This window comes from Mobula birostris, chromosome 5, assembly GCF_030028105.1.
Source record: "Mobula birostris isolate sMobBir1 chromosome 5, sMobBir1.hap1, whole genome shotgun sequence".
Lineage (NCBI taxonomy): Eukaryota > Metazoa > Chordata > Chondrichthyes > Myliobatiformes > Myliobatidae > Mobula > Mobula birostris.
Window position 1 is genome coordinate 108,055,989 of NC_092374.1, and position 27,417 is coordinate 108,083,405.

Consider the following 27,417-nt stretch of genomic DNA (forward strand, 5'->3'; position numbering starts at 1 on the left):
GAATTGTTAATATTTTGGGTTGGGACTCTGCATCATGAATTCAGATGTAGAGTCTCAACCCAATCAGTTCACAGTTCCTTTCCCCCACTAAATTTGCTGAGTTCCTCCAACAGAGTGTATTTTGCTCCAGTTTCCAGCATCTGTCGTTGCTTGTGTAGTTCCTTGCGTCAATACTTATTGTGGTCAATTATTGCCAATGACTTCGGAGACAGTTAAGAAGCAGCTACGGATAGACCAGACTGAGTAAGGATGGCAGATTTCATTCTCTGATCGACATCATTGAAACAAGTGTGAGCCCCTGTTGGCCACGTGATATTGCCTCCTGGCTGTCTACATTATCACTATCAGTTGATACACAAACCAGTATGCAAGCCAGAGCAGTATGATATTGAGAGCAAGCTGATGCCCGTGCAGCAGGCTCCCTCCCCACCCCCCTCCACACAGTTGATAAGTATAAAGAAACAGCAGAGACTGATAAAGTTTGGCACCAGCACCATCGCAGGAGCTGTCAGTCAGCATTGAACTCAACATGGGATTGCCTCTGGTACTCCAACTTCAGATTTTTCCTCAGGGTTTACTTCCGAAGCCTTCCTCATGAGTGGGTCTAGCTGCAAGTCAAATGAGGTTTGAGATCAGAGTTCTCCTTCTCCTAGAGGAGCTGTCAAGTACAGCTGACGAGACCTGCTTGCCTAAAGCAACTGGTTTTAAGGTGTCATTAAGCTACCTTTGCCCCTTCTCCTGTCAGTAAAAATAGTTCTGCTGGGCTTAATATCTAAGCGAAATGTAAAGCCAGGAGCTTGGTAGTCAGAGGTTATTTAAGACACATGCCATTAGGAGCATTTAATAGGTGGTAGGAGCTTATCCCCACTAGCCCCCCACTGGTTATGACAACCTTAAGGAACGGAAACATGGGCGGTTTTAAAATAATCCGGTTGTTTCATGGCTACTGTTATTTAGAATATTCAGCTTTTAATTGTATTTGAAAGCTTATTTATTTAGCAAGACTCCTGCCTTTGGATCAATAGTCTGGAACTCTGGCATGCAATTCATTAATTTAACCACTAAGCTACAGTAACCCTATATAGCGGGAGAGAGCAATAGACTAGAACAACTTTAAAAAGTCTTCTCTATTTCCATGATGAGCTGTATTTTTAAAAGACACTGTTTTGCTATTGAACCTGATTTGAAAGACCAATTACAATGAAATTACTACCTGTCAATTATTTCAGGGCAATTTAGGATGATTAAACCCAGGAACTCTGCATAAAACAGGCACTGATCACTAAGAAACTTGTTGAAGCATTCACTGAATCTTATTTTTGCTGGGACATAAGAAAATGCCTGCTGTGGTAATCAGCAAATAACTTTATATATAATCAATCCTCAGGGTACTTTATTTTAGAGTGTTTCATGTTTGCAGTTTGATGTTAAAATGTTCAGCCCTACGATGGTACACATGACCATGAGGCATTTTGAGTATTTAGAATCATAAAACTATACCGCATGATAACAGGTACTTTGGTCCAACTGGTTCATGCCAGGTGTAGAACTTGCTAGTCTGTTACCAAGGACAACTCATAATTTTAATCAAAATCACCTGGGTTGCCGCAAAAATTGGAAAAAGCTTGATTTGGGTCCACGAGTCAGGTCCATATCCAGTTCTGGGTTCAGGGATACCATATTGGTGTGCTAGGTCTGCCATCGGGATAAAATATTTTAGGGTACAGTTCTGCTATAAACTATCCCCAACTTAGGTTGTTGTTAATGAATGAGATACAACAGCTTCCAGGGAAATAAATGGGGGAAAGGATAGGATTTCTCTGAGAGCAATTTAAGTTTTCTGATGACATCGCTGTTGCTGGCTGAACCAAAGGTGGTGATGAATCAGCCTGTAAGAGGGAGATTGAAAATCTGGTTGCGTGGTGCCACAATGACCCCTCACTCAACATCAGAAAAATCAAAGAGCTGAATATTGACTACAGGAGAAAGAAATCAGGGGTCCACAAGCCAGTGTTCTTTAGAGAATTGGACATTGAAAGGGTCAGTAACTTTAAATTCCTGGGTTTAACATGTCAGAGGATCTGTCTTGGGACCAGTACATAAACGTCTTTCCAAAGAAAGCATTTCAGTATCCTAGAAGTTTGCAAAGATTCAGTATGTCATCTAAAACTTTGACAAACTTCTATAGATGCACAGTGAAAATATTCTGACAGATTGCATCACAGCCTGGTATGGAAACACCAATGCCTAGGAATAGAAAAGCTTACAAAAAGTGATGGATACAGCCCAGTTCATCACAGAAAAAACTCTTTTAACCATTGAGCACATCTATAAAGAGCACTGCCACAAGAAAGCAGCATCCATCACTAAGGACGTTCACCATCCAGGCCATGCTCTCTTCTCGTTGCTACCATCAGGAAAGTGATACAGGAGCCTTAGGTGCTACACCACCAGGTTCAGGAACAGTTATCACCCTTCAGCCATCAGGCTACAAACCAGCGTGGACAATTTCATTCACAACAACATTGAACTGATCACTGAATGCAACCTATGGACTCGTGTCATTTATTTATTTAGCTGGCATTTGCACAGTTTCACTTCTTTTCTGCATTGGTTATCTTATCAGTCTTCGTGTGTAGTTTTCCATTGAATTATTGTATTTCTTTGTTCTACTGTGAACCAGCAAGAAAATGAGTCTCAGGGTAGTATACGGTCACAAAAACATACTTTGAAAATAAATTTATTTTGAACCATGAACTTTGAGAGGTGGCATGGACTTGCTGGATAAATGGCCACTTTGCTGCAGAAGTGAGAGAGAAGGATGATATAAAATTTAGTAGGTGGTAGGTGGAGTCCAGTAAAGTGATGAGGGTGTGGGGTAGAGAGGGTTGATAGGCAGATGGTACCAGATGGGGGTGAACAAAAGGAGAAGAAAGGCAGATGGAGAGGAATGTGGGTAAGTGGCAGGTGGAGACTGATCTGTTCATCACCCCTCACTTACCAGCCTCTGTCTCTGTCTTCCCCTCACATGCCCGTTCCTTGTACCTACCCTTTCCCTTTCTTATCCATTTTCATCTATAAACTCTCTTTCTCTCTCAATACTCCTCTCACTCCTGCCTGCCCATCATTTCCACTTACCTGGTTCCACCTATCACCTACCAGCCTCTTACTCTTCCTCCCTCCCCCGCCACTTCTCTGTACTTGCTATCTTTCCTCTCCGTTCTCAGCTCTGACGTTCGGGCTAGACTTGAAACACCAACCATTTTCCTCTACAGATACTGCTTGACCTACTGAATTCTTTCTTTGCTTTACAGTATTTTAGATCTTTCCTATCTTAGATCCATGTAAATTTCTGAAGTGCAAATAAATTTACACCACTTCAAATTCCCATCATCTTATAAAGAAATACTCTTCGAGAAAATATATGATATTTGAAAAACCTAGCAGTTTAACAGAGACACCTATCAATTAAAAATAAATGGATTAGTCTTCTGACAAGGTATCAGACACATCAATCAAAATGTTCTATTATTAACATTTGTAGACTATATTTCAAAGTTACTAACTTTGGCACATATCTATGATGAGTTTTAGCTTTCAAAATAATTGTTTCAAATTGTATGCCATCCAACTAATCTGCTGTTTATGTGTAACTGGGAAATGCACTTATTGTTTTTTTCTTGATACATCAATGCAGGAGGATTCTTGCTCCTATTTTTCTAGCAATAAAATGGGACAAATTATCTTTAATTATCCACAGGAAAGAATTACCTGGCCCCACCATTTAGGTGTGTAAGACAGGCTTGCCTGACCCATAGCCTTTCCTTCTCCATCAATTTCACATTTTTGTGCCCTCAGATTTTGGAAATGAGAGTCACACTGAGTCTTCATTTCCACTGTTTAACTAGAAGAACAGAAGATTTCTCCCAACCTTGATGCTTTAAATATGTCAATGAGTCTGTTGTGGAGAGTGCACAGACAAGGTTTTAGAGAAGAATAAGCCAATGTTCTCAAGTAGTCATGTGAGTACATGTTCTCAGTTTATGGCTGACATACATAATTAATGAGCTGTTTAAAATGTCAACCTGCAGATGACACTTAGAGCAGTATTCAAATAATTGATGTTGCACAGAGGATACAGTTAATGTCAGGTCAAATATCCAAATCTTAATTGACCTTACAAGCAGATACCAAACGTTAAATATTCCATTTCCAGTGTCACAATTAAATAAAAAGCCTTTATAATAAAATAAAACCCTTTATTGTTATTTCAAGGTGAAGATTCTGAGTTATTTTATATATCATTAAAATTGATACATCTTCTGCACTGGATTAGCCAGACTTTTAAGTCATTTTCAGGATACAGGCGCTTGTTTGCTTGCTTGCTTGTTTGTTTGATTGTTTGTTTGTTTGTTTATTTATTTATGTATGTATGTATGTATGTATGTATTTATTTGGAGTTCCAACATAGAACAGGCCCCTCTGACCCAATGACCCCACAGCCGGCCACCCACCTATTTAACCCTATCCCTCTCACAGGATAATTTCCAACAACTAATTAACCTATTAACCGGTACTTCTTTAGACTGTGAGAGAAAACTGGAGCACCTGTAGGAAACCCACATGGTCACAGGGAGAATGTACAAGCTCCTTACAAATGGTGCCAGAATTGAACTCCATACTTTAATACCCTGAGCTGTAATAGTGTCACACTAACTGCTACAATATTGCACCTTCCCATGAGAATTCTGGTGAAGGTGATGTTTATTATCTTGGCTGAAATTTGCAGAGGACTATATTCTACAACTGCTAAAACATTTCAATGGGATAGGTACAACTGGGTGTCTCACTAGTCTGAGAGAAATTTGGTAAACACCTGCGCTGGATGAATAATAGATAGCATATGGATCAGACTGTGCAAGAACAGTTTAGTCAAAAAGCTGCAAAACCTGGGTGTCCGTACCTCCCTCTGCAATGGGATACTTGGCTTTTTCACCAGGAGACCACAGTCAGTGAAGATCAGAAATGGTATCTCCTCCTTACTGACAATCAACACTGGCATACCTCAAGGATGTGGGCTTTGCACACTCCTCTACTCGATCTACAACCACGACTTTGTTGCTAGGCACAACTCAAGTGACATCTATAAATTTGCCGATGATATGGCTATTGTTGTCAGAATTTGAGATGGTGACGAGGAGACATTCAGGAGCGAGCTAGATCAGTTGATTGAGTGGTGCTGCAACAACAGCCTTGCATTCAATGTCACTAAATCTAAGGAAATGATTGTGAACTTCTGGAAGAGAAAGTTGTGGGAACACATACACCGGTTCTCATCAAGGGATAGCAGGGGAATGGGTGAGAAGTTTCAAGTTCCTGGGTGTCAATATCTCAGAAGAACTATCCTGGGCCCAAGATATTGATGCAATTATAAAGAAGGCACAATGGAAGTTTGAGAGCGTAAACACGAGGAATTCTGCAGATGCTGGAAATTCAAGCAACACACATCAAAGTTGCTGGTGAATGCAGCAGGCCAGGCAGCATCTCTAGGAAGAGGTACAGTCAATGTTTCGGGCCGAGACCCTTCGTCAGGACTAACTGAAAGAAAAGCTAGTAAGAGATTTTAAAGTGGGAGAGGGAGGGGGAGATCCAAAATGATAGGAGAAGACAGGGTATGAGAGGATCATGAGACAGGAGGCCCAGGGAGAAGGAAAAGGGGGAGGAGGGAAAAACACAGAGGATGGGCAAAGGGTATAGTCAGAGAGACAGAGGGAGAAAAAGGAGAGAGAGAGAAAGAATGTGTGTATATAAATAAACAACGGATGGGGTACGAGGGGGAAGTGGGGCATTAGCGGAAGTTAGATATGATCCTCTCATATCCCTTTTGCTAATCACCTGTCCAGCTCTTGGCTCCATCCCTCCCCCTCCTGTCTTCTCTTATCATTTTGGATCTCCCCCTTCCCCTCCCACTTTCAAATCTCTTACTCACTCTTCCTTCAGTTAGTCCTAACGAAGGGTCTCGGCCCGAAACGTCGACTGTACCTCTTCCTAGAGATGTTGTCTGGCCTGCTGCGTTCACCAGCAACTGAGAAGTTTGAGAGACTTGGTATATCATCAAAGACTCGTGCAAACTTCTGTCGGTGTACAATGGAGTGAATTCTAACTAGTGACATTCCCATCCGGTATGGAGAGGCCACGGTACAGGATTGGAAAAAGTTGCAGTAAGCAGCAAACTCAGCCAGCTCCATCATGGGAACTAGCCTCTCCAGCATCAAGGACACCTTCAAAAGGTGATGACAACATTGAGGACACCTTCGAAGTTGTGGGTGGAGCTAAGGAGCTAATGGCACCTAATGGCGACTCCTCTGCTTGCATCTTCAGAAACAGCTCTATTTCCATCTTTAATATTTCTGTTTTTCCCTTTTAGGGTTCTTTCGAAGACCCTGATCTGAAGTCACATGCTGACTTCGATTTTTTTGCGTGAATGTGACCCACTCTCGGGGTCTTACGAATGACCATTATTTGAGATAACAAATACGCGGCCTAGAAGAATAACTGACCTTCGGAGTTCTGAGATTTCGTGGCTCTGGAGGCAGGCGGACTCGAGTTCAGTGCCTCTGCAGGGAATAAGTGTGTTGTGGGAGACGGAAGGTTGAAAGCAGCAAGCTGGCAGCTGGCTCTGTGCCCAGAGAACCAAGTTCTTTGGGCACAAATTTCGGAAAAAGCAACGCAAGAGATTTTTAACATCGTAAATCAGCAAGTTGTTTGTTATGTCTCCCCTCTTGCTGTGAAACAGAGACACCTCTTTTTCCCTTATTAAGGAGAGAGAGAGCCTGTGGTATGTCAAATTACTGGGTGAACAAGTAGTATTTGGGGTACTGCAAGTTTAAGTTTTTATTAATGCTTTGCTGCACACTTGAGTGCCTGGTGGGGGGGCACCGATGCTTTTTTCTGGTGGGGGAGAGGGGATCGTTGCTTGCAGGTACTTACGTGTGGGTTGGGAGAGCTATGGGGGGGCTTTGCGGTTCTAACATTTAACTGTCATTCATTCTTTGGGGAATTCTTCTGTTTTCGTGGATGGTTGCAAAGCAAAAGCATTTCATGATGTATACTGTATACATTTCTCAGACATTAAATGTATCTTTGAAACCTTTGACTGAAAAAAGTGACACATATCATTATGGACCCCATTCTCAAGTCATGCCCTCTTCTCAATGGAGGTGGTATAGGAGCTTGAAGGCACACACTCAACATTTCAGGAACAGCTTCTTCTCCACCACTATCAGATTTCTGAATGGACAATGAACCCATGAACTGTACCTCAATTTTTTTTCTTTTTTTTTCTTATTTTTTCCTTTGCTCTCTTTTTGCACTACTAATTTAATTATATATATATAGATTTCATATAGGCATTTATAGTTTATTGTATTATTGTATATTGCAATGTACTGCTGCCACAGAACATCAAATTTCATGACATATGCCAGTGATATTAAAACTGATTTGGATTCTGATTCTGAACAGCAGGTTCACACTATCAGAAGGAAACACTGAGCTCTTGCTGGTAATTTTTTCTTGAATTATTTGCCATTAAATTCATCCATTATAATTTTTCAGAAGACATGAGGTAAATAGGGAAGAAGATTCTAATGGATTGCAAGGAGACATGGATGGTTGAACTGAAAACAGCAGACAAAATTTAATACAATGTAGTGTGAAATTATGCAATTTGGCAGAAAGAATAAAGATAGACTAAATGACACATTTTAGAAGCTGTACAGAGAGAGAGGGACCGGGACGTACATGTCCAGAAGAAGTGGCAGGACGTAAGAGATTCTGAATATGCTGGAAATCGTGAGTTAAATAAACAACATGCTGAGAGAACTCAGCAGGTCAATCAGCATCTATGGAGGGAAATAAAGAACTGATGCTTCAGGCCAAGTCCCTTCATCAGGAGTTCTTTCAAATGGAAGGACATGTTGAGAAATTATTTAGTAAAGCAGAAGGAAGCCTAGGTTACATAAAGAGTGGCACAGAGTGCAAAAGAAAGGAAATTATGTTGAGTCTCTACGACACTGTATTGAAGAATTGTGACCAATTCTGGTCACTACTCTTCAGGAAAGTTGTGTGCATATCAAGAAGCTTGCAACAAAGATTTGGAAGAGTGGTTCTGGAGATAAGGGATTTCATCTATTTGGGTAGGGGAAGATACATTAGTATACCTGGTCGCACCATATTCTACTACGTAACTGGGATTCATGTACTTATCTGAACTTCCGCTAAATGTTGCAAGAGAAACCGTACCCACCACTGGCAGCTCGTTCCACACTCACACTGCTTTCTGGATGAAGGTAAACTGAAGACATAATTTTGACTTTTTATATCCACCTCTATTTAGTTGAGAATTACTGCCTGTAATAAAGTTCACTCTTGTTATTTGCTTTTGGAAGCTGACATAATAAAGACCTTATAAATACACTAGATGGTTGGGTTGAAGACAACCTGGTCTAATCATAGGAAGGTCCACATGGGCTAAATGAGCAATAATAGTTCGAAGAGGGAAAAAGAATAAATTAGGGTTTAGTTAGGATTTTCAGTTCACAAGTTGTAAGAATGATGGAAACAGAATCAGTTAGTATTTCCAGAATAGAACTGAATAGTATTGAAGCCGTGGTATCATCATGGTTAGCACAAAGCTATTACAGCTAGGGGCAACAGATTTCAGTTCATTTCCAACATCCTTTGGATGGAATTTGTATGGCCTCCCGGGAACTGTGTGGGCTTCCTCCAGGTGCTACGTGCCTGTTGGTCGGTTAAGTAAATTGTTCTGTGATAAAGCTCGGGTTAAATGGGTGGGTTATTAGGTGGTGCAGCTCACTGGACCAGAAAGGCCTATTCTGCGCTGTATCTATAATTAAATAAATAAAAGAAATGAAGACTAGTTTACGTGAGCAGGGAAATTGGACTGATTGGATTGGTTTAATCTAAACTAGCATAGAGACTAAGGGCTGAATGGACTTATTGGGATTATCAGAAACAAATTTCAGAAGCAGAGTTCAACTTGTTCGCATTTCTTCATTACCAGCAGATAACCAGCTCCCTTGACATGATTGTTCACATCACATAATTCTAAATAAAGAACAGATTAACCAACAACCCTTATATTTAATTCATTCTATTTTCCCACATAGAAGTATAACTCATTACATTTGTAATTTTATCTATCTTCTGATAACAGTCAGTGAAATCTCCAGTTATAATTGTGTACTATTCCATGACAATCTGCAGCTTCTTAAGGACCCTTTGTCTTCAAGTATTTCTCTATGTCAAACTAACAAAGCAAACGTTCCCTGAGATAGATGAAGCATCTAAAAACAGAACATTGTACTGATGAAGCTTATTGAAAGATATAAACTATCCATTTACTGTCAGTCTTATTTGAATGAATCAATGGCCACCGCATTTAAACTTCATTACAGCTACTTGCTTAACAGACAGAGGGTAAAGGTTTGGATTGGCCAGCCATTGAAGGAATTTAATAGCAGTAAGACATCTATCTGTCGATGCTGAGGTGATGTTTATGTTTATATCACTAAATTTGTTGTCCAGGTCATTAGATAGTTACGGTGGTCCCCAACCTCCGGGCCGTGGACCGATACATTGCCGCGAAGCATGCAGGGGTGCAGCAGTGGCCAAGACGCACCCAGCACATCTTTAAGAAAAAAAACAAAATAAACAAGCTAATTAATTAGGTGCCACACAGCATGTAAATGTCAGCCCGGATCAGAGGTGATTGCCGATTGCGTCGCCTCTGATGTGGGCCGACATTTACGTGCCCTGCAGCACCTAATTGATTAGCATGTTTATTTCGACTTTTGTCTTAAAGATGTGCTGGGTGCATCCCGGCCACTGCTGCACCCCTGCATGCTTCGTGACAACGTATCGGTCCACAGCCTGGAGGTTGGGGACCAATGGGATAGTAGATCAGGAAAACAACAACTATGTTACCATTCTGGATTTATTTATTTGTCCCACTATTTTGACTGTTAAAACAAGCAATCACTTGAGAGAAATCTGTGCACTGGAGAAAACGTCAGGCTTAAAGAAAAAGTAAGGCTCCATGAAAGCACAGTGGTTAATATAACACTATTAGAGTACCAGCAACAGAGTTTCAATTACTTTGCTGTCTGTGAGGAGTTTCTACGTGTTCCCCGTGACCACGTGGGTTTCTTCAGGGTGCTCCAGTTTCCTTCTACATTCCAAAGACATACCAGTTAATAGGTTAATTGCTCAAATGGGCGTAATTAGATGGCATGGGCTCATTGAGCCAGAATGACCTGTTACCGTGTTGTATCTCTAAAGAAAAAATAATTCCATAAAACTCCGTTTCTTCAGCTCTTTCCAATTATTCAGTTTTTGAAATGTGACATTGCATTTATTGTCCATCCATAATTGCTGTAGGAGGGTTGTGGTGAACAACATCTTCCATCACAGTTTTCAAAGGTACATTTAACGTCAGAGAAATGTATGCGATATACATCCTGAAATTCTTTTTCTTTGCAAACATCCACGAAAACAGAGTACCCCAAAGAATGAATGACAGTTAAATGTTAGAACCCCAAAGTCTCCCCCAGCTCCCCCCTCCCACACATAAGCAGCAGCAAGGCAACAATCTCCCCTCCCCAACAAATCCCTGCATTGTGCAAATCCCTGCATTGTCTGGTGACCCTGTGATCTCTGTCTCAGAATCTGACATCAGAACATCTTTCAAGAGGGTGAACCCTCGCAATGTATCAGGCCCTGATGGTGTACCTGGTAGGGCTCTACAAACCTGTGCCAACCAGCTGGTGGAAGTATTCAAGGTCATCTTCAATCTCTCACTTATGCAGTTGGAGGTTCCCATCTGCTTCAAAATGGCAACATTCTGATACCCAAAAAGAGCATAGTGAGCTGCCTCAACAGCTATCGCCTGGTGGAACTCCTACTGTGATGAAGTGCTTTGAGAGGTTGGTTGTGGCTAGAAGCAACTCCTGCCTAAGCAAGGACCTGGACCCGCTGCAATTTCCCTTTTGCCACAATGTTTATAGTGGCTGCAATCTCATTGGCTTTCCACTTGGCATTGGACTACCTGGGCAGTAATAATACCAACATCAGGCTGCTGTTTATTGATGACAGCTCAGTGTTCGACAACAGCATACCCTCAATTTTAATCAGTTCAACTTAGTAATTGGAAATAACATCTCCTCCTTGCTGACATTCAACATTGATGCACCTCAAGAATGTTTGCTGAGCTCGTTGCTCTGCTCTCTCTTTTCACATGACTGTGTCGCTTTTCACCGTTCAAATACCATCTATAAACACAACAATTGTTTGCAGAATTTCACATGGTGATGAAGAGGTGTATAGCAGTGAGTGAGATATGTCAGCTAGTTGAGTAGTGTTACAACAACAACCATACACTCAATGTCAGTAAGACCAAGAAATTGGTTGTGGACTTCAGGAAGGGGAAGTCAAGATAACACACTTCAGTCATTATTGAGAGATTAGCAGTGGGAAAGGTGAGCAGTTTCAAGTTCCTATTTGTCAACATCTCTGAAGATCTCTCCTGGGCCCAAAATGTTAATGTAACACACCCAGTGTATTATGAAGTGTACTATGGAGAGCATTCTAACTGGTTACGACGCCATCTGATATGGAGGGGCCACTGTACAGGATCGTAAAAAACTGCAGAAAGTTGCAACTCAGCCAGCTGGCTCATGTCCACCCCGTTATTGAGGATATTTTCAAACTGATGCCTAAAAAAGGCAGGAGTCACCACTTAGGGCCTCCATCACCTAGGACATCCCCACTTCTCATTGTTACCATCAAGAAGGAGGTACAGGAGCCTGAAGACATACACTCAATATTTTGGGAACAGTTTCTTCCCTCTGTCATCAGATCTCTGAATGAACAATGAATCCATAAACACTACCTCACTGTTTCCTTTCTGTTTTTGCTCTACTTATTTAATGTAATTTATGTATAAATATATAAAAAATTTATAGCTTTTTTATTCTTATGTATTGCAATGTACTGCTGCTGGAAAACATCAAATTTCATGACATATGCCAGTGATATTAAACTTGATTCTGATTCTTCTGATACATCTACTTCACATTAAAATGGCAATTGACTGATGTACAGTATTTAATTTGAATGAAGGAAATAAATTAATGCAATAATGCCAAATCCAGAAGTTGTGTTTGCTTTTTTTTTGCCAGTTTAAATCAAACCTCACTGCTTCTTAAGGATCTTTCTCAGTATAGCATCAATATTGTCTACTTCATTATGTGAATAATATTGTCTGTCCTTAAAAGCAGTATGCATTTTTCAAGAAGTAATATTAAACGACTGTGACTTTTCTTATGGTGGAGAAGTTGAGAACCAGAGGGCATAACTTCAGAGTAGGAGGACGTCCCTTTAGAACAGAGAAGAATTTCTTTAAGCCGGTGGTAAATTTGTGGAATTTGTTGCCACGGAAATGTGGAGGCCAAGTCATCAGGTATATTTAGAGTGGAGGCTGATACGTACTTGATTAGTAAGGGCATCAAAGGTTATGGGGAGCAGGCAGGAGAATAGGGTTGAGTGGAATAATAAATCAGCCATGATGAAACGGGGGAGCAGTTTAATGAGCCGATTGGCTGAATTTTGCTCCTGTGTCTTGTGGTCTTAAGGTCTTTAATTACATTATTGAGTTGAAAACATGGAGAATTTTATGAACAGCTTTGGACAGAAAATGCCTTGGACATCATGTATTGAATACATTATGTTGTATTAGATCACAGTGGATTGTTCTTTTGCACTGTATTTTTTTGATATCTGGTTTTACTTTTTTGACAGAAGACAAGACGTGGACAGTAATTCAGCACAACAACACAGAGCTAACCAAAGTCCAGGGTTCTAGTTCAAGCAAACCTCAGCTTGTGCACTTGAGCTACACTGCTAACAGAGAACAATTCCAAGCTATGATTAACAACATGGATTACTGTGAACAGGAGGTGTCTTACCACTGTAAAAGATCTCGCCTTCTAAACACACCGGGTACGTACATGTGTCAAGCATATCAATAGCCTCTGTGATGTAAATTATCAAACTGATTAGGAAGGGGTGATGAAAAGAGTTTGAACTAATTATGTTTTTGTTTGTATTAAAAGTTGTATCAATGATCTCACAAGTTTGATCAGCATTCCAGATTATTATTGGATTGGCAGAGATAAACTTTCAATCTCGGCTGTTTGCATTGAATGTAAAATATAGTCTTGTCTGTATGTTGTATGGCTTTTCTGAAATTCAGTTAAATCAATGGAGTTAAAATTCGGAATAAGAGTTCAAAATATAACCTGTAATTTTTATTACAAGTGATTGCAGACAATTTTTTCTCTTGCAGAGTTTAAAGCAAAGGGGAATTCCAGGTTAGATTTTATGTAGTACTGTCAATCTAGGCTATAATGAAACTAGAATGTTGAAGGCTAAGGTGAATTAATTGAGGCTTTTATCAAATTGATAAAGGTTGAGAGAAAAGTATTATTCGACTAGAACAGTCTTTAAGTCATGCTCCAAAAATTACTGCAAAAAGCTTGAGAAAATATATTCTCATACAAGGAACCATAGAGCCATTGAACTGTCATATATAAAAGTGGCCGTTGACAACCATTACTATGTTCGGACTCTGCCTCTTGAAGGATTGTGTCAAGTGATTGACAGCATTCAAAGATGCAAATTTGATTGATGTGGTGCTCACCAGATGCTGTCTTTGTGGAAAAATGTCACATAAAGGAAACTGCTCTCTTGGCATTGTAAAATCTTATTTAAGTAAGTACTTTAATTGTTTGTTCAATTTACCGGTAATTTCAAAGGAGGGAGAGTGAGAGGGAATGAGAATAAATCTCTGCTGCAAAAGTAACGGAAACTCATCAGTTATTAGCTTCAAATATTGGAAAAATAAATTGGGTGTGGTCGGAGAATGCAGAGCATGCAAGTATTGATACCTGCTCCAGGAGATCTGTGTTTTTTGTGAGAACGCTGTAATGGTCTTTTGGAGGTCACCTGATGTGATTTTCCTGCCATTGTGAGGTCACGTGATGACATGTGGGGGGTCGGTGACTATATAGGGGTCGACTCATGTGACGCAGTGGGATTTGAGTTTGTAGATTTCCGGGTAGGACGTGATATGCCTCTGTTTCTGTTGCGTCTTTGTTTTTGTGACACAGTTTCATTTATAAAACGGAAGGTGCGTTCCCTTACAAGATTTGTATTATTGAACTGGAAATTTGTGGCTGGAAGTGCCAATTTACTCAATTTCGACAGTTTTGAAGGGAGAGTGAAGAATTCATCGAAGTGAAGGATCTAGAGAAGTCGTCATCGTTTGGCAGTTTAATAAAGGATCGACCTTATTGAGTCTTCGTTGAAGAGAAGCTGCATTGAGATAACTTTTGTAAAAGCGCAATGAGTTCATGCAAAGGCGCTGTCTCTCTCTAAAAGGAATTTAAAGTCAGTTGATTTAAGCTGTTTATTTTCGGCATCGGGAATCCTGTGGACAGAACCGGCAGTAAAGGTGCGTCGGTGAAGAAATCGTTCTCCAGAGAAGTCTCTCCCGATTGAATGGGTAAAACTGTTGGACTTTCGAAGTTATCGCTTTAAGAACTGTATCTGACTGTATCTCTTTAAGAACTGTTTCCTTATTTAATGCTTTAAGAACCAGAGCCGAGTGGAGTTGATGAACGGCTGCGTACTTGTTTAATCTCCGGTTAAAGTTTTCCTTTGTTTTTTTTTCCTTATCGTTTATTCGTGCTTAATAAATGTTTGGTTGTTTTCATAAAACATGTCTCGATTAATATTCATTGTTGCTGGTTACGTAACAGTATATATTAAGCACCGTTTGTAGTGAGATCCAAGTTGTCAGAGTTAGAACAAATACCAATGTGTCCTGAAATTTGTTATTGTAAGTAGAATTTAGCATGCTCTACCAGTATCCAAGGTTCACAGCCTTGAGAGAATGAACACCTTTCTCTAATTTTTCCAGAGTGTCTGTTGAATTATTTGGTGAAGCCTTCATCAGTCAGGGTCGATCATGGATGTTGTGTCCTAGCTGAGTAGCTGCACAAGCCTGGGCAGTATGATATGGAGAGCAATCTGTTGTCCATGTACCAAGCTTCTTCCCATGCATGCATCTGGAGAACCCAAAGGAACCACAGAGACCGATACAGTTTGGTACCAACAGTGTTGCGGGAGTTGCTGGTCAGCATTGAACTCAATGCAGGACTGCCTTAGGGATCCCAGCTCTGGATTTTTCCCTCTGGGTTTACTCCCAAAGCTTTTCCCTTGAGTGGATATAGCCGCTGGGCAGCAGAGGTTTGAGATCAGAGTTTTCCTTCTCCTAGATGAGCTGCCAACCATGGTTGGTGAGTCCCGTCTGCCCGGAGCAACTGGTTTTAAGACGCCAGTAACCCACTTTTGCCCCTCCTTGTGTCAGAAGAAATGGTTCTGTCGGGCTTAGTAGCCAATCTGCACGGGAAGGCCAGGAGCTGGACTTGGTTGTCAGAGGCTATTTGAAATGCATTTAATAGGGAGTGGGAGCTTGTCCCCATTACCACCCCTAGCTATAGCAACCTTACGGAACCAATTATTCAGTATGTTGGTTTATACCAAAGTATTTTGAATTTTATGCAAAAATAGAAATATCTGTAACTTGCCTAACAGGCACTATTATGCCAGAATTTTCCATTGCCTTCAGAAGGAAGCAAATGTCTGTTTGAAGCCAATACTTTGATTTTTTTTTTTTTTTTTTTTTGTCGATAGATTCCAAAAAGTGCATTGAAAGCTCTTAGCAAAGCCCAATTTGACGAAACTTTTGATCCCAAAAAAAAGACACTACATTAAAGGCTCTATATAAATGCAAATTGATATTTTGGAACTATATCCTCCAATTCAATCTCAAGATGCAATACATTCTATATCAGTATGAATTTTCCTATTTTAACCAGTCTGTGCTTGACTGAGATGGTGTTTGTGTTTTTACACTGCATAGTCACAGCTGATGAATTTATCAGATCAATTTATGTTGGATCCACTGAATATTACAGAAGAAAACCAAAAATTTAATTTGGGTGTTGGAATCTGAAAATGCGGAAGCAATCAACAGATCAGACCACATGTAAAGAAACAGAACCAGTTAATGTTTCAAGTCTCAGACTTTTGGTTCTGATGCAAGGTCCCAGATCTGTAACATTAAGTGTTTGTCCTTCCACAGATGCTACCTGAATTTCCATTTTTTTTTCCCAGAATTTTCTGTTTCTTTTTAACTTAAATCTTGTGGATAATCTGGAGATATCTAGAGACACTGATATCCAATATCTACAATTCCTTCAAGCTTGCTTTACATGATACCAATTAACCATTGACACCACCTCTGACTATTCACATCATAAAATAATCAGTTTATCAACTGATTTTGATAAGATGCTAAACTTTATCTCCTGCAGATATTTATGGAATATGTTTATTGACTTTGTATGCTATGTACAAACTGATTGTAATGGTTTTGATTTTATTGTATGAAAAAAGTTCAAAGTAAATTTATTAGCAAACCACATATATGTCCCATATCATACCTCAAGATTCACTTTATTGCAGGCTTCACAGTAGATACAAAGACAGATAATAGAATCAATTAAAAGTTACACACAAAACAGACAAACAACTAATTTGCAAGAGAAGCTGTGTAAATGCAAAACAAAAACTAATAATTATGATAAATAGGTGATAAATAATATTGAAAACACGAGATGTAGAGTTCTTGAAAGTGAATCCATAGGTTGTAGAATTAGTAGAGTGGTGAGGTGAGTGAAGTTATCCATGCTGGTTCACATACTGCCACTGCACTCCACTGTGCCACCCACCAACAGCAGGAGTACTGTCATGAAAGCTCACATTCTCTTGAGCCAAAAACATTGGCTCAGTGTCAGGCAGCCCACATCAGTGGGCTAATCTAAGGAACTTTGTCTGACCTTTGGCCAATTTTATGACTTGGTGAATGATTTAACTTACAAGTGTAAGTAGTTCTTGATTACAACTATTTTCTGAGTTTGGCCTGATCCCATCCAACTGGGGAAAAATTATCAAAGTATACAAAACAGATTATTAAAAGTTTCTTACAATGTCATAAAAAAACAATACTTCAAACATGCTGTAATTAATTAATAAGACCATAAGAATAGAATTAGAACATTTGGCCCATGGAGTCTGCTCCACCATTTCATCATGGCTGATACAATTTTCTTCTCAGCCCTGAACTCTTGCATTCTCTCAATTTCCCTTCATGCCCTGACCAATCAAGAACCTATCACCTCTGTCTTAACTATACATAAAAACTTGGCCTCCACAGCTGCCTGTGGCAAAGAATTCCACAGATTCACCACTCTCTGGCTAAAGGAATTCCTTCTCATCTCCGTTCTAAAAGGTCACCACTGTACTCTGAGACTGTGGTCTTAGGCTGTCCCACCATAGAAAAAAAATCCTCTCCACATCCACTCTTCAAGGCCCTTCACCATTCCATAGGTTTCAATGATGTCAACCCACATTCTTCTGAATTCTAGTGAATACAGACCCAGAGCCATCAGACGCTCTTCATATGACAAGCCATTCAATCCTGGAATCATTTTCGTGAACCTCCTTTGAACCGGCTTCAGTGTCAGCACATACTTTCTAAGATAAGGGACCCAAACATGCTCACAATACTCCAAGTGAGGCCTTATCAGTGTTTTATAAAGTCTCATCATTACATCATTGCTTTGATCTTCTAGTCCTCTTGAAATGCATGCCAACATTGCATTTGCTTTCCTCACCACAGACTCCACCTGCACATTAACCTTTAGGGAATCCTGCTTAAGGTCTCCCAAGTCCCTTTGTGCCTCAGTTTTTGTACTTTTTCTCAATTTAGAAAATGGTCAACAATTTAATTTCTTCTACCAAAGTGTTTAACCAGACACTTCCTGCCACTATGTCATCTGCCATTTCTTTGCCTATTCTAAACTGCCCTAGTCCTTCTGTAGCCTCTCTACTTCCTCAAAACTACCTGCCCCCACTAATCTTAATATTGTCTGCAAACTTTGCAGCAAAGCCATCAATACCATCATCCAGATCATTGACATATAATGTAAAAAGAATCAGTCCCAACACAGATATAGACCCCTGTAGAACACCACTAGTCACTGGCAGTCAACCAGACAAGGCTTCCGTTATTCCCACTCTCTGCCTTCTGCCAATCATCCACTGCTTTATCCATCCCAGATTCTTTTCAGTGAAATCATGGACTTGTAGCTTAAGCAGCCTCATTTGAGGCACCTTGTCAAAGGCCTTCTGAAAGTCCAAATACACAACATCAACTGATTCTCCTTTCTCTATATAGCTTTTTATTTCTTCAAGGAATTCCCACAGATATGTCTGGCAAGATTTTCCCTTTAGGAAACCATGCTAATTGCAACCTGTTTTATCATGTGCCTCCAAGTACCCTGAGACCTCATCCTTAATAATCCTTATCATCCTTAATAATTGTTATTTTATTTTCTCTCCCCTCAAGCTGGTGAAACCTGAGGTACAGGCATAGCATTTCTCAAGTGCTAGGAATTTTCAAGTGCTGTTCAGAAATGTGACTTTCTAATGATTTACATAAATATTGCTGTATATTCCCAATTGTTTAATGCTATTGTATAGTGACTTTGGGACGATACCAGTTGTAGATATTACTATTGGGGCAATGTATATAATGCCTATAAAAAGTATTCATCCCCTGGAAGTTTTCACGTTATATTGTTTTACAACATTGAATCACAATGGATTTAATTTGGCTTTTTTGACACTTTTGTGTCAAAGTGAAAACAAATTTCAATAAATTGGTCTAAATTTATTACATTTATTAAGCACAAAATAATTGATTGCATAATTACTCACACTCTATGGACTCAGTTCCAAGGAATCTACAACTCATGTTCTTTGTATTTTTTAATCTGCACAATTTGTCTTCTTTTGCACTTTGGTTGTTTGTCATTTATTTTGATTGTGTAGTTTTTCATTTATTCTATTGTATTTCTCAATTCCACTATGAATGCCTGCGAGAAAATGAATCTCAGGGTAGTATACGGTGACATATACGTACTTTGAAAATAGATTTACTTTGAACTTTGTTTCTGTACTATTTGGGCATTGGTTTATTTTTGTCACATGTACCAAGATATAGTGAAATCTTGTCTTGCATACCGTTTATACTATTAGACAGTGCATTGTGCTAGAATAAGATAAAACTCTACTGTACCCTGTTCATGTTCCATTGCTCTTTCAGTATCCTCTTTTAATTTAGCATATTTCTGCTGTTTTTCACTTACTAAGTTGTTTTTGCTTGTTTATCCCATAGTATTATATCTGGATGGTTATTATGGTTTGTTCTATCTGTAATAGCAGATTGATCGTCATGTACTTTGTGGGACTCTGTCTCTAAAACTGGATCAGCCTCAATTTTATAATAAATATGGTGTCTTTTAGGAGTTTGTATTTTAAAGCAAGATTTTGATGAATGATGCCTGCCACTTGGTTGTGCCTGTGTAAGTAAATAGAATGAGTTAAACTGCTCAGGATCCTGGAGAGTGTTGGATAGTTTTAAGTTTCTCTCTGCATTTATCATCTTAAATTTGCTGTTTATTTATTACGTATTTTGATCATTTTTGTGTTAACCACCTGGACCTCTCTGGACCTCAAAACAAACCTCTCTGTTTCTGGGAAGATGTTCGACACATACTTATTGACACCTAGTCTGCTCAGATCATAGGGGTGTCTTCCATGGAGGGTCACACTCTTCCATTGGTTAACTTGTTCTTCTATAGTGATAATTTCTTAATATTTTTGGAGTTCTGCTTTTATTTAAGTGTGGAATTTCATATACTCATGTGGAGTGCTGAATCCTGTTTTCGTTGGTGAAAATATATCCTTAGAAGTTTCATATGATTATCTAAGTTTTTTTAAGATGTCTGTATTCCTCTTCCTCCTTCTGTCCTAGGTAGTGTTAATCTAAGTGTGTTTGAGTGTATATAATGTTTTCTAAAATTTGCCATTTTAGTTATTTTTCTTTGTAGATTTTTCAGATTAGTTTCTGAACAAAATATTATGCCAAAAGAATACATTAATATGAGTATTGTGAAAGAGTTTATTGCCTTTGTTATATTTTTGCTACTCAGCTCTGTTTGGAAGATTTCCTTAAACTGTGAAGTAAATACTGTTGGAAGATTTCCCTTTGTAGTACTATGATCTATTTCCTTTGCTTGTTGATAATCCAGATACTTAAACATTTCATGTTTATCCATTGGTTGTATTTTATCCTGCTGCTCTGTTACATGTTCTCGAGCTCTATTGCACCTTTCTTTATGTTTAATGTTTTGCACTTATCTAGTCCGAATTTCATGTTTTTGTTTTTTTTTTAAAATAGCACTACTATTTGAATTAATTGCTTTAGCTTTATTGATGACGGAGTGTATAATTTCAAATTTATTATTATGATTATTATTTCTTTTTTCCTTCTTTTTGTATTTGGACAGTTTTTGTGTTTTGAACATTGGCTGTTTGACCTATTGGGGGTGATCTTTCATTGATTCTATTGTGTTTCTTGTATTTACTATGAATGTCCACAAGAAAAATGAATCTCGGGGTTGTATGTGGTGACTTATATGTACTTTGATAATAAATTTACTTTGAACTTTGAAGTTACTCTAGGGCATAAGAAATTGCTTCCCTCCAAGATTACATCATCTTCCAATGAATGCTGTATCAGTTATAATGATAACAGATCTCAGGTTCTTGTGCCTCACTGCATTTACTCTTGGGCTGTTTTCTGGAGTTGATGAGGAAAGTAATATCCATATAACCTACTGTTGGTTTTAACTTCTGTTTCTAGCTTCAGAAGAAGTGATAAAGTTCTTGCAACCATAATTTCCTTTCAACATGATCAGTACAGATTGTTCTCCATTAAGATTTGCATTATTCTTCCCATTTCACCACGAGTGCCTTTTGCATGATGGTGTGAAGTCTTTTGAAGTTCCTTTTGAATGATAGTCATAGTCATACTTTATTGATCCCGGGGGAAATTGGTTTTCGTTACAGTTGCACCATAGAAAATTAAATAGTAATAAAACCATAAATAGTTAAAGAGTAATATGTAAATTATGCCAGGAAATAAGTCCAGGACCAGCCTATTGGCTCAGGATGTTTGACCCTCCGAGGGAGGAGTTGTAAAGTTTGATGGCCACAGGCAGGAATGACTTCCTATGACGCTCTGTGCTGCATCTCGATGGAACAAGTCTCTGGCTGAATGTACTCCTGTGCCCAACCAGTACGTTATGTAGTGGATGGGAGACATTGTCCAAGATGGCATGCAACTTAGACAGCATCCTCTTTTCAGACACCACTTTCAGAGTCCAGTTCCATCCCCAAAACATCATTGGCCTTATGAATGAGTTTGTTGATTCAGTTGGTGTCTGCTACCCTCAGCCTGCTGCCCCAGATGTATTACCTGTCCTCACTGTCTGTGGAACAGCAAGTAGTGCAATGAATAGATTTGAGACAGTAGCTTACATGGATGCAGATTGATGGAACTTACAGGAGAAGTTTGTGAGGGTCATCGATAATCTCAAGCAAATAGGGCCAATGTAGTGTAGTGGTTAGCACAAAACTAATACAGCTTGGGGCATCTGAGATCAGAGTTCAATTCTGACATCAGCTGTAAGGAGTCTGTATGTTTTCTCTTGGGTTTTCTCTGTGTGTTCTGGTTCCCTCCCACAGTCCAAAGACATACTGGTTAGTAGGTTAATTGGTCATTGTAGATTGTGCTGTGACTAGGCTGGGGTTAAATCTGGGTTGCCAGGCAGTGCAGCTCAAAGAGCTGAAAGGGCCTGTTCCATGCTGTATCTCTGACTAAGATAAATACATAGTAGGACTGTGGATTGCAAAATCATCAGTAGTACAAACCTGTGGCCCTTTGGGTAACCCTATTTGTATTGATCCTTGTATTTTTTACATTATGATACATCTTTTGAACCATAAATCAATTCCTTTAACAGTTATTTAGCCTTCATAATTACTTAATAGCATTTATGAACAATGTTTATCACGTGACTGTAAATGACTGGGTGACAGATCAATACTTGTTACACAAAACTCAAGGTAATGTTTTTGAAACAAATTCTGCTTAAATTGCTGATGCTAACCATTATTTCTTGCTGATGGTTTTAAAGAAGAGTTTCTGCTCCAATTTTTTTCATTTTTTCTGCTCACTGAAGTAATTTGAGGTCTTTATGCATTGACAATATTATCCTCTGAATGTTACAAACTCAAGCATCTACATCAGTTTGATATACTTCTCAAGGGTTTGCTGTTAAAGTTGCCTTTGCGTATATATCCTTTCAGAGGCCCTCATTGGTCGGGGTTGCTTCCTGAACATAGACAAGTCAGTGCACAAGCCAGGTCAGTACGGTTTGGAGAGCAAGCTGTTGCCCATGCAGCAGACTTCCCCTCCCTAATGAATCCAAAAGAATGGCAGAGACCAATGCCATTTGGCACCAGCAACATTGCAGGAGTTGTCGATCAGCATTGAACTCTACGTAGGGCTGCCTTAGGGAACCCAGCCCTAGATTTTCCCTCAGGGTTTACTCCTGAAGCCTTCCCCATGAGTGGGTAAAGCCCTAAGCATCAGAAGTTTGAGATCAGAATCTTCCTTCTCCAAGATAAACTGCCAACCACAGCTGATGAACCCCAGCTCCGGGAGCAATGGGTGTTAATGAACCTTTGCTTCTTCTCCAGTCTGTAGAAATAGCCCCGCTGGGTTTAGTACCTAAGTTGTACATGAAGGTCAGGAACTGGACTTTGTTGTCAAAGGCTACTTGAGCTGCATATCATTGGGAATGTTTAACTGGTAGCTTATCCCCACTACCTACCCCTCCCCATACCTCCTGGCTATGAAATCCTTACGGATCCTATATCCTTTAATGATCTGCATTTCCAGACTTTGCGCAACATCATAGAAGTGACATTTTGTCCCAAACTTGTACAGTTATTGATTATTTGTTTAATTTATTTCTAGCCTTTTGCAATGCAACAAGATAGTCTCATTCAACACATTCTCCTGTTGAATAAAATATGAAGTTACTGTAGTTTTGTTGTGACCTAGCAATATTTAACTCTGTGATACATTTATTGTCATAGTGTTCAACCAAGCAACCTATTGATGACACTTCATAAGTATCATGTGATTTTTCACCAGTCTATGATAGTTGGAATGCTTTCTCCTTTGAGTCAGACAGTAATACAGCCTGGCTACAACCGTAAGCCCAACTCAGCTGTGCGAACTATGGTGCCCACTGAGCTAGTGTCTGGCTCATATCCCTCTAAACCCCTCCCATCCATGGACAGTCCTTATCCAAGTGCTGTTGAAAGTTGTTATTTCTATCTGCCTCAACCACGTCCTCTCAGCAGCTCACCACCTAGGAGAGAAGAAGTTGCCTCTCGGGTCCCCTCCAAATCGTTCACCTTTCACCTTAAACCGATGCCCTCTAGTTTTTAGAATAAAGAACACAGAACATTATAGCACCGTGCATGCACTTCGGCCCGTGATGTTCTGTTGAACATTTAATCTTTTCTAGTCCAATCTAACACTTTCTTCCTACATAACCCTCCATTTTTCTATCATCTATGTGCCTATCTATGAATTCCTTAAATACCCCTAATTATCTGCCTCTAGGTGGGGCATTCCGTGCTCTCTGCGTAAAAAAAAAACTTGTATCTGACATCCCTCCTATCCTTTCCACCAATCACCTTAAAATTATACCCCCTCATGTAAGCCATTCCACTCCCCCAAGGAAAAACTCTCTGGCTATCCAATCTATCCAAATCTCTTACCATCCTGTACACCTCTATCAAATTGCCTCTTATCCTCCTTCACTCCAGAGAAAAAAGTCCAAGCTCACTTAACCTATCCTCATAGACATGCTTTCTAATTCAGGTAGTACCTGATAACTTTTCCTTTGCACTCTCTCTAAACCTTCTACATCCTTTTTAGTTCCTCTTCCCTGGGGGAAAAAAAACGTGCATTCAGCCTATATATACGTTTCTTGATTTTATATATATTTGCAAACTCACATTGTCCATCTCCTATGTCTCAAGGAATAAAGTTCTTGCCTGCTCAACCACTCTCTATGAATCAGGCCTTCTTTAAGTAATTTGTGATTTCAAGCCTGTTATTGGCCCTTCAGTTCCTGTAAAACTGCTTTTCTTCATGAGATGGAATTGAAGACGATTCAGAAGGTACTTGTATTGGCAGATGGCTGGGTTATGACCACGGCCAGCATAACAAACTGTGTGTTACTATTAAAACGCATATTTTTGACTTTGACTTGAATTAAATAGAACAACAGAGCACAGGAACAGGCTCCTCAATCCACAGCGTCGTGCCATATTAAATTAGTAATTAAGTGACTCACTCAAGTAATTTCTTCTGCCTACGTGATGCCCATATTCCTCTATTCTGTGCACATTCTAGTATTCTAAGAGCCTCTTGAACCTCTGCATATTTACCTGCACTTGCATTTGAAGCACCCAACACTCTGTGTAAAAATAAATTAATCAGTGAAGATAAAAAGAACCTCGCGTTTTGGAGATTTAAATCAAAAACACAAAGTGCTGGAGAAACTTAGCACGACAAGCTGCATCTATGGGGTGACAAGAAAAGTTAACGTTTCAAGTCAGAGATCTTTTGTCAGAATCAGAATCTGCTAACATATCAAAATCAGAATTACTAACTTGTATGAATTTCTTCGGCCCTTCAACTTACCACATTTTGACTCGGACTTGCTATTACAGCCATATATCCTCCTCTGGCTCCTATCATTTCGGATCTCCCCCTCCTCCTCCCACTTTCAAATCTCTTACTATCTCTTCTTTCAATTAGTCCTGACGAAGGGTCTTGGCTCGGAATGTCGACTGTACTTCTTCCAATAGGTGCTGCCTGGCCTGCTGTGTTCACCAGGATTTTTTATGTGTGTTGCTTGAATTTCCAGCATCTGCAGATTTCCTTGTGTTTGCGTTTTTAAATTCACTATTGCAAAGCCTCTTCCGGTGATGCCTACACTGAAGAAGTTTAAATCTTCTCTTCGATGGGAGTTTAGTGAAACCATCTCTCACTACTCCCCATCTATAATTTCTTCGGCCCTTCAACTTTTCAACCACATTTTGACTCAGACTCGCTGTTACAGCCATATATCCTTCCTTGGCTCCTATCATTTCAGATCTCCCCCTCACCCTCCCACTTTCAAATCTCCTACTATTTCTTCCTTCAGTTAGTCCTGACGAAGGGTCTCGGCCAAAACGTCGACTGTACCTCTTCCTATAGATGCTGCCTGGCCTGCTGCGTTCACCAGCAATTTTTATGTGTGTTGATGGGAAATATGACTGTTTTATCTGCCCTGGTTCAGTCCCTTCCAACCTACATCTGTGACACCTCACATGCTCTTGATCTTTTAAAGGATTTCAAGTTCCCTGGCCCCCATCATCTTATTTTTACTATGGATGTCCAGTCCCTATACACCTCCATCTCCAACTAGGAAGGCCTTAAAGTTCTCCGTTTCTTTCTGGACACCAGACCCATCCAGTTCCCCTCCATCACTACTCACCTCTACCTAACGGAACTTGTCCTCATCCTAAATAATTTCTCCTTTGCCTCATCCCATTTCCTTCAAACAAAGGGTGTAGCCATGGGCACTTGCATGGGTCCCAGCTATGCCTGCCTGTTTGTTGGCTACATGGAATAGTCTATGTTCCAAACTTGCACTGGTGACAGCCCTGCACTTTTCCTATGCTACATAGATGACTGCATTGGTGCTGCTTCCTGCACCCGTGCTAAACTCGTCAATTTCATCCACTTTGCCTCCAACTTCCACCCTGCCCTCAAATTTACCTGGTTCATTTCTGACACTTCCCTTCCCATTTCTGACACTTCTCAAACTCACTGCCTCTATCTCTAGAGAAGGCTTATCCACCGATATCTATTATAGAACAATGAACTCTCATGGCTACCTGGGCTATACCTTGTCCCACCCTGCTACTTGTAAAAGCACCTTCCTCTCAATTCCTTCGTCTCAGTCACCTCAGCTCTCAGAATGAGGCTTTTCATTATGGAACAAAGGAGATGTCCTCCTTTTTCAAAGAAAGGGGATTCCTTTCCTCCACCATCACCGCTGCCCTCAATTGCACCTCTTCCATTTCACTCACATCTGCTGCTACCCGTCACCCTACCAGGGATAGGGTTCCTCTTGTCCTCACCTACCACCCCACCAGCCTCCACATCCAGCATACAATTCTCCAAAACTTCCACCACTTCCAACTAGATCCCACCACCAAAGATATCTTCCCCCGCCCCCCCCTACTTTCTGCTTTCTGCAGGGATCGCTCCCTAAGTGACTCCCTTGTCCATTCGTTCTTCCCCACTGATCTCCCTCCTGGCACTTACCCTTGCAAGCGGAACAAGTACCACACCTGCCCCTTCACCTCCTCCCTCACTACCATTCAAAGCCCCAGACACTCTTTCCAGGTGAGGCGATACTTCACATGTGAATCTGTTAGGGTCATTTACTGTGTTCGGCACTCTTGGTGTGGCCTCCTGTATATTGATGAGACCCGATGTAAATTGGGGGATCACTTCACCAAGCATCTATGCTCTGTCTGCCAGAAGAAGCAGGATCTCCCAGTGGCACCCATTTTAATTCCACTTCCCATTCCCATTCCGATATGTCCATCCATGGGCTCCTTCACTTTTGTGATAAGGCCACACTTAGGTTGGAGGAAAAACACCTTATATTCTGTTTGGGTAGCCTCCAACCTGATGGCATGAACATCGATTTCTCAAACTTCCAGTAATGCTTTCCTCCCCCCCTTCACCATTTTCCTTCCCCTTGTCCCTCTCTCATGTTATCTCCTTGCCTGCCCATCGCCTCCCTGTGGTGCTCCCCGCCCCACACTGTTTTGTCTTTCTTCCATGGCCTTCTGTCTCCTTCACCACATTTCTAAAGAAATTTGCAAGAGTCCTTGGTGATATACTAAATTTCCTCAAACTCCTAATGAAGTAGAGGAGTTAATGTCCCTTCACTATTGCATCAATGTGTTGGGCTTAGAACAGATCCTGAGAGGTGGTGACATCCAGGAGTTTACAGCTGCTGACCCGTCAATGAAGACTGGTATGTATTCTCCTTACTTCCCCTTCCTGAGGTCCACAGTCTGTCAATTGCTTGGTCTTAATGATGTTGAGTGCAATGTTATTGTGACACCATTCAACCAACTGATAAATCTCAC

At 40.2% G+C, this 27,417-nt stretch overlaps 1 protein-coding gene across 1 annotated transcript in view; it reads left to right on the forward strand.

The window, feature by feature from the left end:
* Window positions 1–27,417, forward strand: part of LOC140197315 (contactin-associated protein-like 5) — a 1,626,808-nt gene that overhangs the window by 825,637 nt on the left and 773,754 nt on the right. The window contains exon 11 of the mRNA XM_072257270.1: window positions 12,883–13,080. Within this exon, the coding sequence (XP_072113371.1) occupies window positions 12,883–13,080 (198 nt within the window). The remainder of the gene's footprint in view (window positions 1–12,882; window positions 13,081–27,417) is intronic.